Source organism: Nicotiana tomentosiformis, chromosome 12, assembly GCF_000390325.3.
Source record: "Nicotiana tomentosiformis chromosome 12, ASM39032v3, whole genome shotgun sequence".
In the NCBI taxonomy this organism is placed as follows: Eukaryota; Viridiplantae; Streptophyta; class Magnoliopsida; order Solanales; family Solanaceae; genus Nicotiana; species Nicotiana tomentosiformis.
Genome location: NC_090823.1, coordinates 126,047,262 through 126,063,964, shown reverse-complemented (window position 1 = coordinate 126,063,964; position 16,703 = coordinate 126,047,262). Strand labels below are relative to the sequence as shown.

General features: G+C 31.7%; 2 protein-coding genes across 2 annotated transcripts; both read left to right on the top strand.

Annotated features, from left to right (window-relative positions):
• Positions 1 to 742: 742 nt before the first annotated feature.
• Positions 743 to 3,829, top strand: LOC104109101 (biotin carboxyl carrier protein of acetyl-CoA carboxylase 2, chloroplastic). Its single transcript, XM_009618301.4, has 7 exons — positions 743 to 1,198; positions 1,293 to 1,346; positions 1,881 to 2,017; positions 2,107 to 2,410; positions 3,129 to 3,200; positions 3,508 to 3,573; positions 3,662 to 3,829. The coding sequence occupies exons 1-7, from the start codon at positions 1,052 to 1,054 to the stop codon at positions 3,683 to 3,685; spliced, it is 804 nt and encodes a 267-aa protein (XP_009616596.1). The 5' UTR covers positions 743 to 1,051; the 3' UTR covers positions 3,686 to 3,829.
• An 884-nt stretch (positions 3,830 to 4,713) lies between these two features.
• Positions 4,714 to 10,342, top strand: LOC138903659 (NAC domain-containing protein 101-like). Its single transcript, XM_070192099.1, has 3 exons — positions 4,714 to 4,921; positions 9,305 to 9,573; positions 10,084 to 10,342. The coding sequence occupies exons 1-3, from the start codon at positions 4,741 to 4,743 to the stop codon at positions 10,147 to 10,149; spliced, it is 516 nt and encodes a 171-aa protein (XP_070048200.1). The 5' UTR covers positions 4,714 to 4,740; the 3' UTR covers positions 10,150 to 10,342.
• The last annotated feature ends 6,361 nt before the right edge of the window (positions 10,343 to 16,703 follow it).

Here is a 16,703-nt window from a genome sequence, read left to right as displayed (position 1 = left end):
GCAAAGAAAAAAGAGAATTGAAGACCTCCGAATTCGATTAAAACTCAGTGGGCGTTTGGACATAAGAAATGTAAAATTTCTGAAAAATGTAAAAAAAATTTATGTGAAAATAATATTTGAAAATTAGATTTATGTTTGGACGTGAATACAATTTGGAGTTGTTTTTGAATTTTTGTGAGTGATTTGAAGTGAATTTTGAAAAATAATTTTTTTGAGTCTTTCAAATTTCTGAAAAATTTTGAAATTTAACTTCAAGTGAAATTTGAAATTTTCATGGCTAAACAATGATTCGAAAAAAATAATTTTTTATATGGCCAGACGGGGGCCTAAAATGTGCAAGTAAGGATAACAAATACTAAAAATGAAAAAGAATTTAGGGCTTGTTTGGCCATATTTTTATTTTTTTTTAATAATTTTTTTTTCACTTTTTTTCGAAATCAGTGTTTGTCCATGAGATTTTCGATTTCCTCTTGAAGATGAATTTAAGAATTTTTCGAAAATTTTAAAAACTCCAAACAGCTATTTTTCCCAATTTTCACTTTAGATTACTCATAAAAATTTAAAAATAATCCAAAATTATATTCATGTCCGAACACAGCTCCAATTTTTAAATACTATTTTTAGTTAATTTTTTTTTCTTCACTTTTTTTTCGAAATTTTACAATTCTTATGTCAAAGCACCCACTAATTTCCACCCTCCCAAAAATCATAGCTCAAATAATTTGGTGGGTGTACATTAGTTAAACTACCAGCCGTAAACATGGAGGGAAAAGTGGAAATAAACCAATTTTCACACATCAAGACAAAATCCTTCCTTTTTTAGTCGATTATACCTCCACTCTCACTCATCACTGCATCTTAAAACAAAAACTCCTCGTCCCTTTCCCTCGTGTATATCGTCTCTTGCTAGGTGTTTTCTGATTTCCTTGTTAAATCTCATCAATTTCACCGCTCATTTTTACCTACAAAACCCCCTTAAATCCATTCTTTTCACTCTCCTAATTCATACAAATCACATTTTTTTTTTTTTTGATTCATTTGTTGATTGGCAATGGCTTCTTTCACTGTTCAATGTCCCAAGATTTCTGCTATATTGAATGCTTCGTTACAGTCCAACACCACCCACAATCAGCCACAAGCTTCTGTTTCCTTTCGATCTGATTTGAGATCCACCTCTACATTGTTCCCTCGACTCCAGGTTTTTTTTTCTTCCATTTTTACTGCTCAAAGATTGAATTTTTAAATGATTTTTGTTGAATGCAATTTGATTTTGAATATGGGTTTTGTTTCAGGGGTCTACTCGACTCCAATCTGAGGCGTTTAAGGTGTGTGCCCAGCTGAATGAGGTAATTTACTTCTCTCTTCTTTTAAATGCAGTGTAGGGGGTAAATTCACTCAATTTTTATTATATTGCACCAAAGTCACTAATCTATTTTTCGTAACAAAAAAAAAGTACTCCATTTTGCCTAAGTATTACAAAAAGTCTCTAAGTTTTTTTTTGTAACAAAAAACTCACTCAATTTTGCATAAGAATAGCAAAAGTCAGTAAGCAAATTTGTTTTATAACAAAAAGGTTATTAAACTTTGTTTCTGTGATACTTAAGCAAAATTGAGTGATTTTTTGGTTATCGAAAAATAGTTATAGTGATTTTCGTGATACTTTGGTAAAGTTGAGTGATTTTTTCGTTACAAAAAAATAATTTAATGACTTTAGTGCAATAAAGTGAAAGTTGAGTAACCATCATGAAATTAACCCCTTGCTCTATTATTCCGCTAAGGCTCGCCATAAATGGTAATTCACGTTTGCATGTTAAAATCTTGAACTTCAACATAGAGGAAATGTTGGTCTGAATATGTTTATTTTGTTATGCAATTTTAAGGTTGTTATCCTCGAGAAGTCTACCAATTCCAAACTAGTTTCTGAGAAAAATGAAGAGGAAGTTCCAAAACCTGAGCACACAACTGCAGATGCTTCATCCATTCAAGAATTCATGTCTCAAGCTGCCCATCTCGTTAAGTGCGTTGAACTCTTGTCATGAATATTGTTCAATTTTTTTTTGGGGGGTAGGATTCATTTTTTCCATTTATTTGTATTCTTGTGTTTAGGCTTGTGGATTCGAGGGACATCGTGGAGCTGCAGCTAAAGCAAAATGACTGTGAAATAGTCATAAGGAAGAAGGAAGCAATGCACCAACCACACATTGTGGCGGCTCCTGTTGTTATGGCGCCTCCTTCTTTTTCACAGGCACCACAATTGCCTCCGGCGAGTGCCCCTGCCCCTGCCGCTGCAGCTCCAGCATCTTCCGCACCTGCACTTTCAAAGCCTAAGTCATCACATCCTCCACTCAAATGTCCCATGGCTGGGACGTTTTATCGTTCTCCAGCCCCAGGGGCCCCACCTTTTGTTAAGGTAAATACACACAATGCTTTCACCTATCTTTAATGGTCATGTTGAAGTGTGCTATAGGTATCTTCCTGGCGTGTTTAATGAATTAGCAAGTAGATAAAGGACTAACAACTCTAAAGCTAGTAAACTTGCATTATCTTCTTAAAGTTTGGGTCATAGTAGATTTGTCAAAGCAGGATCCTTCTACCTTCTTTGTGTGGATAGATGTTGCACATTTTGGCGCTCGGAAACTGGGAGAAAATGGACACTTAAATGGATCCTACTGATTGACTGTTACTCGGTGTCTTTTTTCTTTTCAGGTTTACTAAATTGAATGTAAATGGTCTACATTCCGTACAATATTACCCCCTTTTCTGTCTCTTATTACAATTTCGGCAGCGGGGGAAGGGGGAGAGGTGGCGATTGGTTCCTGGTACATGGCTAGTGTTCCATTATCAATAGGCAACGGGACCTCCTTGAAATTGTCATGAAAGACAAATGAAGTGAGGAAATTAGAAGAAAAGTCTATTTGTTTTGCCTTAACGATTGTTTTCCTTGAATTACAATTTTACTTGTTTGAATACGTCATGAAACCAGGCAACCAACCAATTAAGGGGAAATTCATGCTAATATCTCTCATACTTTTGTGGTAGCCTGCTCATTTACCTTTTTACTTTCTATGTTCTTGCCATCTTGGTCATGCAGTTGTCTCATAAACATGACTAAACTGATAATTCCCCAGGTAGGAGACAAGGTCCAGAAAGGACAAGTAATTTGCATCATTGAGGCTATGAAATTGATGAATGAGATCGAGGTAAGTTCAGGCTCAATATCCAACATTTACACTTTCCATGTAATATTGTTTTTTAAAGGTGCCCTTAAAATATATCAGTATTTTACATTTTGACGTTTACCTGCAAAAGACCCATAATTATAAGTTGTTGAATTTTAATGTCTAGAATTGAAAGTAATATTGAATTATCTTGTGAAGTTCTTGAGCTATGTGTGGTGAAGTTGCATGGGTCGCTGTATTTTAACTAAGACTATCGCAATACATATGAGATTTTCAAACTCCTTTTCCACCCTTTCCTCTTATCGTATTTTTTGAATCCTTTTATTAGGCTGATCAATCTGGAACTGTAGTGGAGGTAGTAGCAGAGGATGGTAAGCCTGTTAGTGTGGACACGGTATGTATCTCTCTCTCTTGGTTTGGATAAATTTAGCTTAAAGTTTTGGCATATTCTGCTGTATCTGATTTTCAATCTCTTCTTGCAGCCATTGTTCATCATTGAACTATGAGGAAGAGGGTGCAGCCTTGTAATCTGCTGTTAACATAGGTGGAGTCGAATATTGAGATATTTATAGATTGTATTTGGAGTTTTGCTTATAAACTCTTTTGAAACAATGCAAATATCTTTATAAAGTTGTGGTTTCTTTTCTCCAGTACAGTTGTTTAAAGCATATAGTTCCCACTCAAATTTTTCACAGTTCTTACCGCGGTTGCTTAAAACTTTAAGGGAACACTTCTTGATATAACTCTGTAAAGCATACTTTATTAAGAAGTAAAAAGGAAGTCAGCTTTAAGTATAATGTGGACTTTGTTTTTGCTTAAGATTTTAGATGGCAATGCACAACAGAGAGTTTCATCTGTCTGAATTTGCAGCATTTGCATAGATTTATTTTCCCCTAATTAATGTTTTACGACACCTTTGGGTTTTTAATGCACGTTTCTATCATTATGCCCATTACTTTTTTTAAGGGTGTGTTTGGAACAACGGAAGTTATCTTCCATGGAAAATATTTTTGATGTTTGATTGGTGAATGAAATATATATATATATATATATATATATATATATATATATATATATATATATATATATATATATATATATATTAAAGAGTAATAATAATATAAACAAATTGGAATTCCAATTGTTTTGATAAAACTCTTTGAGTACTAAAGATTAATAATTATGTCTAAGTGTTAGTTGATGCAAGTAATATGAAGTTAAAAGTTAAACTAGCTGCAGTGAAAATGACTCCACCCATAAATAAGACCATAATGCAAGTAAACACCTAATATGGCTAAGTTTTTACCAAACTCTAAACAAAATAATAATAATAAAAAAGTTCTCCTACTAGTGTTTTCCTTTCATCCTAGATAAGCACACATTCTCTAACTAGAATTTGAAAAGGTCAATTCATGTTTTTTTTCCCCCAGTGAATGACGTTAGTAGAACTCAAGTAGTCATAGAACTCCAAATGCTCCTTCCCTTTCTTTTTGTTAACTATATAAAAGTGGACAATTCATAGGAGATCTGAACAAAATAAATTTTCATTTTGTAAATTGTAATGGCAACTGAACATAATGATCTGATCACAGAATTTCCCCCTGGCTACAGATTTGTGCCTACTGATGAGGAATTGGTTAAATATTACCTTGAAAATAAGGTCCATTATCAACCTTTTCCAGCTCTATTCATTGAAGACATCCATGCTAAGGAATTTTACAACGAATCTCCTGAAGCTCTTGGTAATTATATTCATTATTTCTTTCTTTATCATTTCTGTCTTTGAACAACATATTACTCAAAATACCAAAGTCCGAACAGGGGCGGCTCAATGGGAGGCTAGAAAAGCTTTTCTGCCCCAAAATATTAAGCCCCAAACGTTTTTAATAGTGAATCGTATTATATGCTTACTAGCTTATAACATTAGAAATATTTTCAACTTTGAATTAAATTTTTAAAATTTTTATACTAATAAATGAAGCTTTTTACTACAAGATCGAAGCTAATGTATAACAAACACATGACTAACGTCTTATTAATTTAAATTAGCCGTTATTAATATAAATAATAATATTACTATGTGAAGTTAAATGCTTATGTTTTGTAAGAATACTACACCAAAAAAAACCCTACACTATAAGACACTCATTTTTTGCACCTGTGTATATAAATTCTATTAAAAATGTTTAAGGTATTTTATTAAAATTTAGCTTTATACGTCCAATTTCACTAATACGCCTTTGAGTCCGAATTGTCCTTCCAAATAGGAAAGGCAAGTCCTAATTGCCTTGTAGTCATTGTAACAAGCAAGAACGGATTTATTATAAGCTTCAAAATTAACTGAAGTTAGTAGATTTTAGCTTAAATCATGTATATGATATGTACAGATATTAAATTGAATCCATAAATTTAAATAAGCGGCATCCCGAGTGGATACAATTCTAATCATGAATCCGCTGATATGCTAGATATCCCTGATAGCTTAAGATATAGTGCTAAAAGTTTCAAATTTATTCTGTTTACTCATATTTCCTTCCTTGTTCTTGTTCCTCTCTTCTTTTATTTATTCAGTAACTAGTATTAGCACCCGTGCGGATGCGCGGATAATAATCATGTCAAATAAATAAGTTATTTGGATTATATGTAAATAATCTTAAAATTTAAACTTTCTCGGTAAATATAGATAATCATTGGATATTAATAAAAAACACATTCTAGTAGTGTTTTTTCATTGGATATTAATTTAATTGAATCCTAAAAATAGTCAGGAAGCAAAATAATAATAACTCATATTTATGGCAAAACAATAAAACGTTGAGACTAAGAATGACTCTTTGGATACGACTTGACTCTTTTACTATTACACTTGAACTCTTATTTGGTGTGTTGATATCTCTTAAAAAATATATATATTTTAAAATTTTAGTTTCTAAAACTTTATTTTTTAATAATAATTATTTTTATAATAATGTAAGTGAAAATATTATCCTTAATTCAAAACTCATTTTAGTTGGCTATCTAAAAATTTTAAAAATTTTTTAGCCAGTGAATTTATTCTCCCAGTATGACTCTATTTTGATATTTAACATTAACCATGTTAAATATCTGAGTTATTTGAATTATATGTAAATAACCTTAAAATTTAAACCTTCTAAATAATTATATATAATCGTTAGATATTAATTAAGAAACACTACATGAAAAAAGACTAATATTTTTTTCAAATCTCGTAGTGATAATTTTATTTTTGCACTATTCTCATTGGTGTCATTGGAACCTAAAAATAGCCACAAAGCGAAATAATAACTCACATTTATGGCAAAGCACAAATGTTGACACAATATAAACGATTCTTTGATTACGACGTGACTCTTATACTACGACTCGAACTCATATTTGGTATAATATTATCTTTAAAAAAATATTTCTTTTTTGAAATTTCAATTTCTAAAGCTTTATATATATTTCAATAATGATTATCTTTATAATGATGCAGGTGAAGATATTATCCTTAATTTAAAATTCACTTTAATCAGATATCTAAAAATTTAAATGATTCTTTGGCCGAAAAAACTTTATTTCAGTATCACTCCATTTTAAGTTTATCGATATCTCTAGCCACAACTTTTGAATTTTAATACCCTATATATACAAAAAATTATTCTTTGAATCATTAAATATTAAATTAGCTGATTGTTATTATATAACATTGCATATATTGTCTTAAAATTGCCAAATAATTTATTTTTCGGCACCATACTTGGCTTAACCTCATACAAACTACTCAAATTGCATTTAAATTGAAATTCGAATATCATATCTGTTTGTTAGAAATAGTGAATTTTCAAAAACAACACACAATGTAAATAAAAAAAATATATTCTAAGATATCCTTATCTTATAATCTATGTATTTGAGTTGAAAAAAATATTTAAAATCGATGAGATTAACTTCCAAATTTTTTATACTCAACAAAGATGAAACATAAGAAGAAATTCGTTGTCATCTCTTATTTCTGGTTTTTAGATCTTTCATACATTTTTTTATATATTTATTTTCTTTTATCTTATTTTTATGTCATTCTTTCTTTTGTTACAAAAAAATAATTTATTTCACTATAAAAGGATGAGTTTTAATAGAAATTATCTACATAAGATCTTTATTTATATTTTTAGTCTTTGGCTGAAATTCTTTCATATTTTTCTTTTGGCTTTATCTAATCAGCCTAAATAGGTGCTCACCCGACCACTTAAATTTAAAAATTGAAGGATGTGTAATTTATATATAATCCATATATAATATGTGTATTATCATGTGTTGTCGGTATAATATTTATTTATATTAGCTATGAAAAGTAAACAATAAATCTGGCTGGATATTTATGTAAATATTTCATAAGATTTCAATTTTTTGAGTTTATCCATGATATGACTTCTCTTATAATAATTTTTAAAACTCTCTACTAATGTTCAAAAAATATCTTATCTTTTTATTATCTTTGAAGTAGAAAAAAGTAAAGAGTGTTTTTTGAAATAATTTATTTACATTTAAAAAAAAATATTTCATGTCATACCTTTTTTTTTATTATAAAAATATACTCTTTGTTATACTTGAAAATCGCTATAGAAACTATCAATTAGAAATCAATATCTCTCTTGTTGAGTTCGAGAAGAAAAAAAATCTTTCACATAATCTAATGATTCAAAACTAATATTCTTCAACGAAAAAAATATTATACCCTTGCAATATTGGCTTGCCTGTAGCTAAATGAAGAGGTTTCAGCTTATACTCTTCAATTCCTAGAATGTGCTAAATTGAAATTAATGATAGCAATTGTATAGCCAAAGTTTTGTTATTTATTTGATATCCATTTATACAAATTGACTCTTCAAACAAATATTCTTCAAAAAGAAAAGAAAAAAATATTTTTTTTAAAATATTGACTGATTTTTGTGATGTTTCTTTCTCCAACATGTATGTTTACTTCATTATATATGTAAGTAAAGTTTTATTCAATTTTTAAACTCTTTTTGTTATTTGGATAAACATAGACGTGTACCCTATATATTACATTTATTTTAAAATAAAGTCGCTTTATTCAAATCTAGCTACAGTGTTTTAAAGAACTATAATTATAAGGTTTTAAAAGTGAAAGAGCTTTATAGTTATATGGAGTAATTTTTTTTTTTGCTAGAGGCGAGGTAGTATTTAAATAATTAGAAAAGATAACAAAGGTTTCTAACATGATTGCATTTGATCATTAACCGAATTAAGTATTATAATATGATAAAAAAAAGATAAACTTTATTTTTAATTTAAATTTGAATTTTAAAACTTTATCTATAAATTCAAAATTATCTTTTAATTCAAATTCAGTTTATATATATATATATATATTATTTGTATTTAACTAAAATAGTCAAATATAGAATAAAGTTACCATATACTATTGACATTTATTAGCTTGCCGCTTGTCTTAACCATAATGCCATTTATATATGATAACTTTATTATTTTAATATATATATATAATAATATATAATATATAGAATTTTAATTTAAATTCGAATTTTAAAACTATCTATAAATTCAAAATTATCTACTATGTATATATAGTATAGTGTGTGTGTGTGTGTATATATATATATATATATATATATATATATATATATATATATATATATATATATATATATATATTTGTATTTGACTAACATAGTCAAATATAGAATAAAGTTACCATATACTATTGACATTTATTAGTTTGCCACTTGGCTTAATCATAATGCCAATTATATATGATAACTTAATTCCTTTAGTATATACTATATAGATAAATTCATCTTTCTTCGTCGAAATCTATTACAAATTGTAACCTATGTAGATGGTGAGCTTGTATACCTATTGCTTATAATCAAATTCTATAGTTATTAAATGTCGTAATATTTAGTTTAATCATTAAACACGATATTTCAAGGAAAAAATAAGTCATATAGCTGAAAAAGTATTTCAGATCAAAATAAAAAGACAAAGATAATTAAATTGGGCTTAATATATTTTAGTACAAGTTTGTGTATTGAAAAAGAAACTTGTCATTTGACTATTTATTTTTCCTTTTTTTATAGTGGAAAACATGTGCGGCGAAGGAGAATGGTTCTTCTTCATCCATCAAGATGAGTATTTTCGAGGAAAAATTGAAAAATTTCAGATTGTTGGAAATGAAATAGGTTTTTGGCAGTGCTTGGGAAAAGAATTTCCAATTTATAATTCAGAAGGAGATGTGGTGGGCTTCAAGATTAATTTGAAGTACTGTTCCAGATCAGCTAAAACAAATACTTGGATAATGGAAAAGTACCGTCTAAATTTTGAATGTGCCAGTACTGATGACGAAGAGGTAACTATACAAATTTGAAAATAGTAGTATATAAATTTTCCCTTGCATTTTCTTGAATTTTCATTTTTTCCTCTAACAGGTTTCTACCTTCTTTAAATGAAAATTAAAAATTATATTCATTTTCAGAATAAATCGAACAATAAATATCTTTCAATCTTATAGTTTCCAGAAAGTGGATTTACTCCGGCTTTTTTCATAAATTATTTTTACCCTTTTCAAATACAATTCATGTAATTTATCATTTTATCAAATATTTTTGGAAGTTATTAAACGTTTGTGCATATGTACACTCACACAATTTAAAAAAATAAAATATTGGGAAGTTTAATAGAATAAAGTAGGTTGGTTTTGCATTTGGTTTTGGTTTAATTTTGGAAAAAAACTATTTTTTTTGTTAAGTTAAAGACAAAGTGACTGCAATATTATGAAAATATTTTGCTTTAGTCTCTTTATTACATTATCAAATTATTTCGTTTATGAAATAATCTCTCTTCTTTTGTTTTGGTACAGATAGAAGAATGGGTTCTTGGAAGAATCATAAGAGGGCAAAAGAAAGATTACACCAACTATTACTAGCGATTCTTGTTTTTTCAGTCAGAGAATATGGAAATCGCGTCATTCTTTATTTTACATCATTCTTTATTGATTCTTCATAATAATGTCGTCAAGTCAAGTTCTTGTTTCTTTTTTTCTTGTATGAATAACTTGGCTAGAATAGAAATGATACTAAATGATTGTTTTCAATTTTTTCACAAAATGATGTTATCAATAAAATTCACGATTTATTGCAATTACATGTCTACATACTTGCTTCTATGTGGGTTTTTTCTTTTCCTTTAATTAAACTTATTATACTTATTTCTCTATAATTTGTAATAAATTACTTACAACGATTACTTACACATTCAAACTAGATTACTTTTATTCTACACTATGAAGAAACACCCGAGAATCGAGAAATAAATATCTAAATTTCATATGTTACAAGAAGTTAGGTATTTAATGAAACTTAGACTTGAAAGGTAAACTTGATTTGTTTGTTGGAAGGCTTCTTATTGAAATTAGAATTTACATTATGAACCGATTCTAGACACACAAGAAAACTAAAACACCAAATTCGTGGAAATTGCTTCAAAGAATAAGTTCTAAATCTAACATAGGGTAATATATATTATTGTAGTACTTTCAAAATTCTTCAACAACAAGAATTTCATTATAATCATAGACTCTTGCTTTCATAAAAAGATAACATTCAGATGAACCTAAATATATGTAGAATTTGGAGGTATAGTTATTTGATTGGATAGAGAAAGAAAGCTCTCTCTAAAATGAAGAAAAAGTGGAATAATCAAAATGTAGCGGCTAGATTCTACTTTTGCAGTAGTGATTATTCTGTTATAATTTATTGAAAATAATTCATATAGTATTTCTTAATGGTAAAAGAAATAGAACAAGTTGCATTTGCTCGCAAGAAGAAAAAAAGACGTCTTTTCAGTTAGTTAACCCGTTGTGTCTTCTAGAATAAACTTAAGAACACATATAAATATATAGCCTTTCAAGAATTCTTTTAGAAAAAGCTCTTAAATATTAAAGGTTATATGTTCTAGCTAAAATAAAAAAGGAAGCGTGATAATTTGTGAAGTTTAAGTAATGAAGTTATAAAACTAGGATAAATTTTAAGTTGAATATATTGACCAATATAAGTCAAGGACTTTTTGTGGGGCAAAGTTTCCTACTTTATTGAGTAAGCTAAGTAGGATCAATATTCATCATTTTCGGAAGCTTACATTAAAATTTTATATTGTTCAGACAGGGTTCACACGCAACGTACTTATCTAAGACTAATAGAAAATAGTCTGAAGGAAAAAATACCATCCTTCCATTTGAGTCGAGTCCTAAAAGATATTAATTAGTTTCTCATAATTTTGATTTGGCTACATCAGGTTATTTAGTTCAATATGGGTTTTTTCCGCATTCGAATTCGCTTTCAATTATTTTAGCCTTTAACTTGGATAACATTTACGCGTGTGATATCTATGTTAGTATCAGTGCGTTCGAAACCAGAAAATCAGAGGAAAAAGAAACGTTAATTCAATAAACAATCGTAAAATAATTTCGAACCCACAAGTTATTTATGTGTCCTTAAGAAATTTAATCCCCTCACTGTTGCCCAAGGTTATGGATTACTTCCTCCCAGGATAGAGCGGAAAACTATTATGTAATACTGACAATCGAAATTACAGAACTTCAACGAACTCAACAAACGGAGCAAATCACACTTGACACTTTATTTATTTGGAAAAATAATGCAACAATGTAGAAAAGAGGGGAGAAGTTTTTAGATTTTACATGTATCAAAAAAGAGGCTAAGCCTCTAAATTTATAGACAATGATAGTGTGAGATGAAGAGGTGCAATTCAAAATGTGCCTCTTCTATTTCCCATTCACACCCATTCACGAAACCTAACAATCCCCCACATGAATGAAAAATGACAATATATTTTAAAAAACATGAAAAAGAACTTGTGTGATTTGCAAGTAAGGATTAATCGCATCTGGATAAGCTGTTTTCCCTTTGAACTTTCTGTAGTGAACATATGTCGGATATACTCAGTCAATCAGAAGATTTGATATCTTTGAACCGTCGAGCTTTGATGTATACCTAGACATCCATAAGTCACACAATCAACCCTTAACCATCTTTGGTTCTCATTATTGTGTCCATTTTAGCCATGAACACCGCCTAATTTCATAAGTGCATAGAGAATTGGCCGTACAGAACTCTCCTTGAAGCGGCTAACACTTCACACTTACATAGGTGATTCCTAAACGTATTATCCCGTAGATAAACTATTTGATATACCCCGTATCAAACTTAGAAATCATTAAAAAGTCTTAACGCTTTATCCTTGGTACTGAACATTGTCTCATCACGAGAATTGACCAAAAACAAATTTTATTTGATAATGTTGAACCGTCATTAATGACTTTGTTTGAGCTCCTTGAACCTAGATCTTGGGATCTCCAGTCTTCTAGGTAGAGTTACTGCCACAATGACTTGTCCTCGGCCATAGTCCCATTCCCCTCAATGATCTTTCAACTACCTCTCTAGTTAGGCCTTTTTGTAAATGGAACCGACACATTATCGCTTGATTTCACATAGTCAATTATGGTAATTCCCCTAGAGAGTAGTTGCCTAACGATTTTATGCCTTCGTTGTATATGACATGATTTCTATTTATACATAATGCTCCCGACCCTTCCTATTGCTGCTTGACCATCGCAATGTATGCATATAGGTGCCAATATTTTGGGCTAAGATGGAATTTCTTCAAGAAATTTCAGAGCTATTCAACTTCTTCACCGGCCTTGTCTACGGCTATAAACTCAGGCTCCATTGTAGAGCGGCAATGCACGTTTGTTTGGACGATTTCCAAGACACTGCTCCTTCACTAATTGTAAAAATATATCTACTTGTGGATTTAATTTAGGTTGATCTGGTGATCCCATTTGCATCACTATACCCCTTAATAACCGCATGATACTTATTATAGTGCAATGCATAGTCATGAGTATATTGTCATGACAGTTCAATGCGAACTTCCTTATGCCGTAGACTAATACTGTGAAGACCAAAATATCATATTTAATTTAAACATTCATTTATGTGTTCTAAGACCTTAAAAAGTACTAGTTATTATTTCTCGACTTGTGTGCGCAGTCCGTATAATTTTTCAGAAAGTTTTTATGTGAAAAATTGATAAAAATGTGGAATAGAGCTTTAAAACTCAATTGAGTTGACTTCGGTCAATATTTTAACCAAACGGATTCGGATCAATATTTTGACAGTTCCAGTAGGTTCGTATTGTGATTTGGGACTTGACCGTATGCCCGAAATTGAATTCGGAGGTCCCTAGCTCAAATTATCGCCATTTAACGAAAAATAGAAAATCTAAAGGCTAAAGGTTTCCAAAGTTTGACCACAGATTTGACTTTATTGATATCAGACTTAGATTGAGATTCTGAAAATTTGAATAGCTCCGTTATGTTATTTATGATTTGTGTGGAAAATTTAAAGTCATTCTGGATTCGTTTAATATGTTTTGGCACGAGTTTTGCAAAGTGAAAAGTTTGAAAAATCAAAAGTCCGAATCGAGGTGTGAATTGTAATTTCGATATTGTTTGACGTGATTTAAAACCCCGAGTAAGTTCGCATTATATTACGGGACTTTCTGGAATATTCAGATGAGGTACCGAGGTGCTCGGATGAGTTTCAGATGAATTTCGGACCATTTTTGTTCAAGAATACAGGTCTGGTTCTGGTACGTAGCACCTGTGCAATTTTGGCCGCAGGTGCGAGGCCGCTTCTGCAAAAAAATTGGTCGCTTCTGCGACATGGGTACTGGTCACCTCCTGACATCTTCTGCGGTGCATTTCGCGCAGGAGTGATGCCGCTTCTGTGGCTGAGAGACCGCAAATGCGGAGGTCTCGCTTCTGCGGCTTCCTTCGCACTTCTGCGCAGTCGCTTCTGCGACGTGAAGGACCGCAGATTGCGGTCCTTTGCTGGGCAGCCCTGTTCCATAAATGCGAGCTTTGTCTTGCAAATATGAGTCCACAGGTGCGAAAATATAGTCCGCAGGTGCAAAAATGCTGGACAGAACCCATAAAATTCGAAGTTAGCCATTTTTACTCATTTTTGAGTTTTGAGTCTCGAATTTAGGCGATTCAAAAGGGATTTTCACGATTTCGACTTGGGTAAGTATTTTATATCCGAAAGTGTTTATATTTCATAAATCCATGTCAATATTCATGGTTTATTTCAGATTTAGATGGAAGAAATTGAGATTTTTGTAAAATCTTCCAAAAATATAAAATGAAGATTTGTAAGCCAATCCGATGTCGAAATTCGATAATTTTTATATGGTTGAACTCGTATCGGAACGAGTGTTCGGTTTTCGTGAGTTTTTTTAGGATTCGAGATGTGAGTCCCATTGTCGATTTTTAAAATGAATTTTGGATTTTAATCTGAAAAATTAGTAAATTCATATAGAATCAATTCCTACGATTTGTATTGAGTATATTGAATTGTTTATGACTAGATTTGAGGATTTCATACACGAATTCGCGAGGAAAATGTTTATTGGTATCTTGAATTTGACTGCAAATCGAGGTAAGTGTCGTGGTTAACCTTGACTTGAGGGAGTAGGACTTATTTGTCTATTTGCTACGTGATTTAATATGCGGGTACAACGTATATGTGAGGTGACGATTAATTATGCATTGTGGTTGAGTCAAAGCATGCGGGTGGAATTTGTTTATTGTGAATAATTGCCTATTTAATTAAGATATTCCTGCTCAAGTCATTATTATTTATTTGATCATTTTTTATGAAATTATTGTTGAATATTTTGGAAGGTGAGATCGGTATTCTGGCAGTGAATTGATTGATAAGTATATATCCCCATATTTTAATGCTCTTCCGAATTTATATTATTATTTCCATGGTAAGAAAGAGTGTAAAAGCACGAAGGGTGATGCCGTACCAATTTCACATTATTATTTATTGAATTATGAAGTGAGGAAGAGAGTTAAAGCACGAAGTGTGATGCCGTATCATTTTCAAAGAGTGTAAAATCATGAAGGGTGATTCCGTGCCAGAAGAGAGTTAAAGCACGAAGGGTGATGCCGTGCCAGAAGAGAGTTAAAGCACGAAGGGTGATGCCGTGCCAGAAGAGAGTTAAAGCACGAAGGGTAATGTCATGTCAATCTTATTATTTATTTATCAATTTATGGAAAGAATGAGAGTAAAAGCACGAAGGGTGGTGCCATTCCATTTTTATATTATCAGCTGCTCATTTTATTGTTGATGAATTAATTGGCTGCTACGTGACACTTCTCCTGCTGAAATGCCTATATCATTCCCCTTCGTATGTTCCCTCCCAAATTTATAAATTGTTATCTATTGTGTTATTGTTGTTTCATATTTGTATATATTTGTACATGTTATTTACGTACGTGTCTTGTCATAGCCTCGTCACTACTTTATAGAGGTTAGGCTCGATACTTACGGAGTACATGGGGTCGGTTGTTCTCATACTACACTCTACACTTCTTGTGCAGATTTTGGAGTTGCTCCCAGCAGCATACCATAGACTTGCTCGGATTCAGCTACCCAGAGGAGACTTGAGGTATAACTACACAACGTCCACAATTATGAAGTCCCCTTCTATCTTATCTTAGCTGTGTAATATCTTGCAAACAATTTGAATTTTATTCAGACCATTATTTATATTATCCTAGTAGCTCGTACACTTGTGACACCAGATTCGGGGATATATTTTGATGATTCGTTTGTCGTGGTCTTTCACACTTTATTTCAGTAATTGACTTCCGTTTAAATTGATTTGTTTAAAAATGGTTAAGATTTTTTTTCTAACGTTGGCTTGCCTAGCAAGTGAAATGTTAAGAGCCATCACAGTCCCGAAGGTGGGAATTCGGGTCGTGACAAGTTGGTATCATAGCACTAGGTTACCTAGGTCTCACGAGTCACGAGCAAGCTTAGTAGAGTCCGAAGGATCGGTACGGAGACGTCTGTACTTATCTCTTAGAGGATATGAAGTTTAGGAACAATATCACTTATTTCTTATTCTGTCGTGCGATTTTATTCTATCATTGATGATTGAATCATTCTATTATTATTCTCTTGCAGATGGCGAGAACACGTAATACATCTACCGACAGACAGGGACCAGATCCCCCGGTGGCAACTTTGACTAGGGGTAGAGGTCGAGGCTGAGGTCGTGCCAGGGGCCGAGATAGAGGCAGGGGTAGAGCTCAGTCTAGAGCTTGAGCAGCATCACCTGTTGTAGAACCTCAGGTAGATTTGGAAGCAGAGGTTCCAGCTCAGACTGTACTTGTTGTACCAGTCCAGATCCCGGAAGGATTCATAGCTACTCCAGTACTTCAGGACGCTCTAGTCCGTTTGGTGATCCTTATGGAGGGTATGGCCCAAAATGGCACATTTTCAGTGGCACTAGCCGTCTCACAGGCTGGAGAAGGAGCACAGACTCCCACTACTCCCACTCTAGAGTAGATGGCTCCCCAGTATCAGGCTCCAGCAGCCCTGCCAG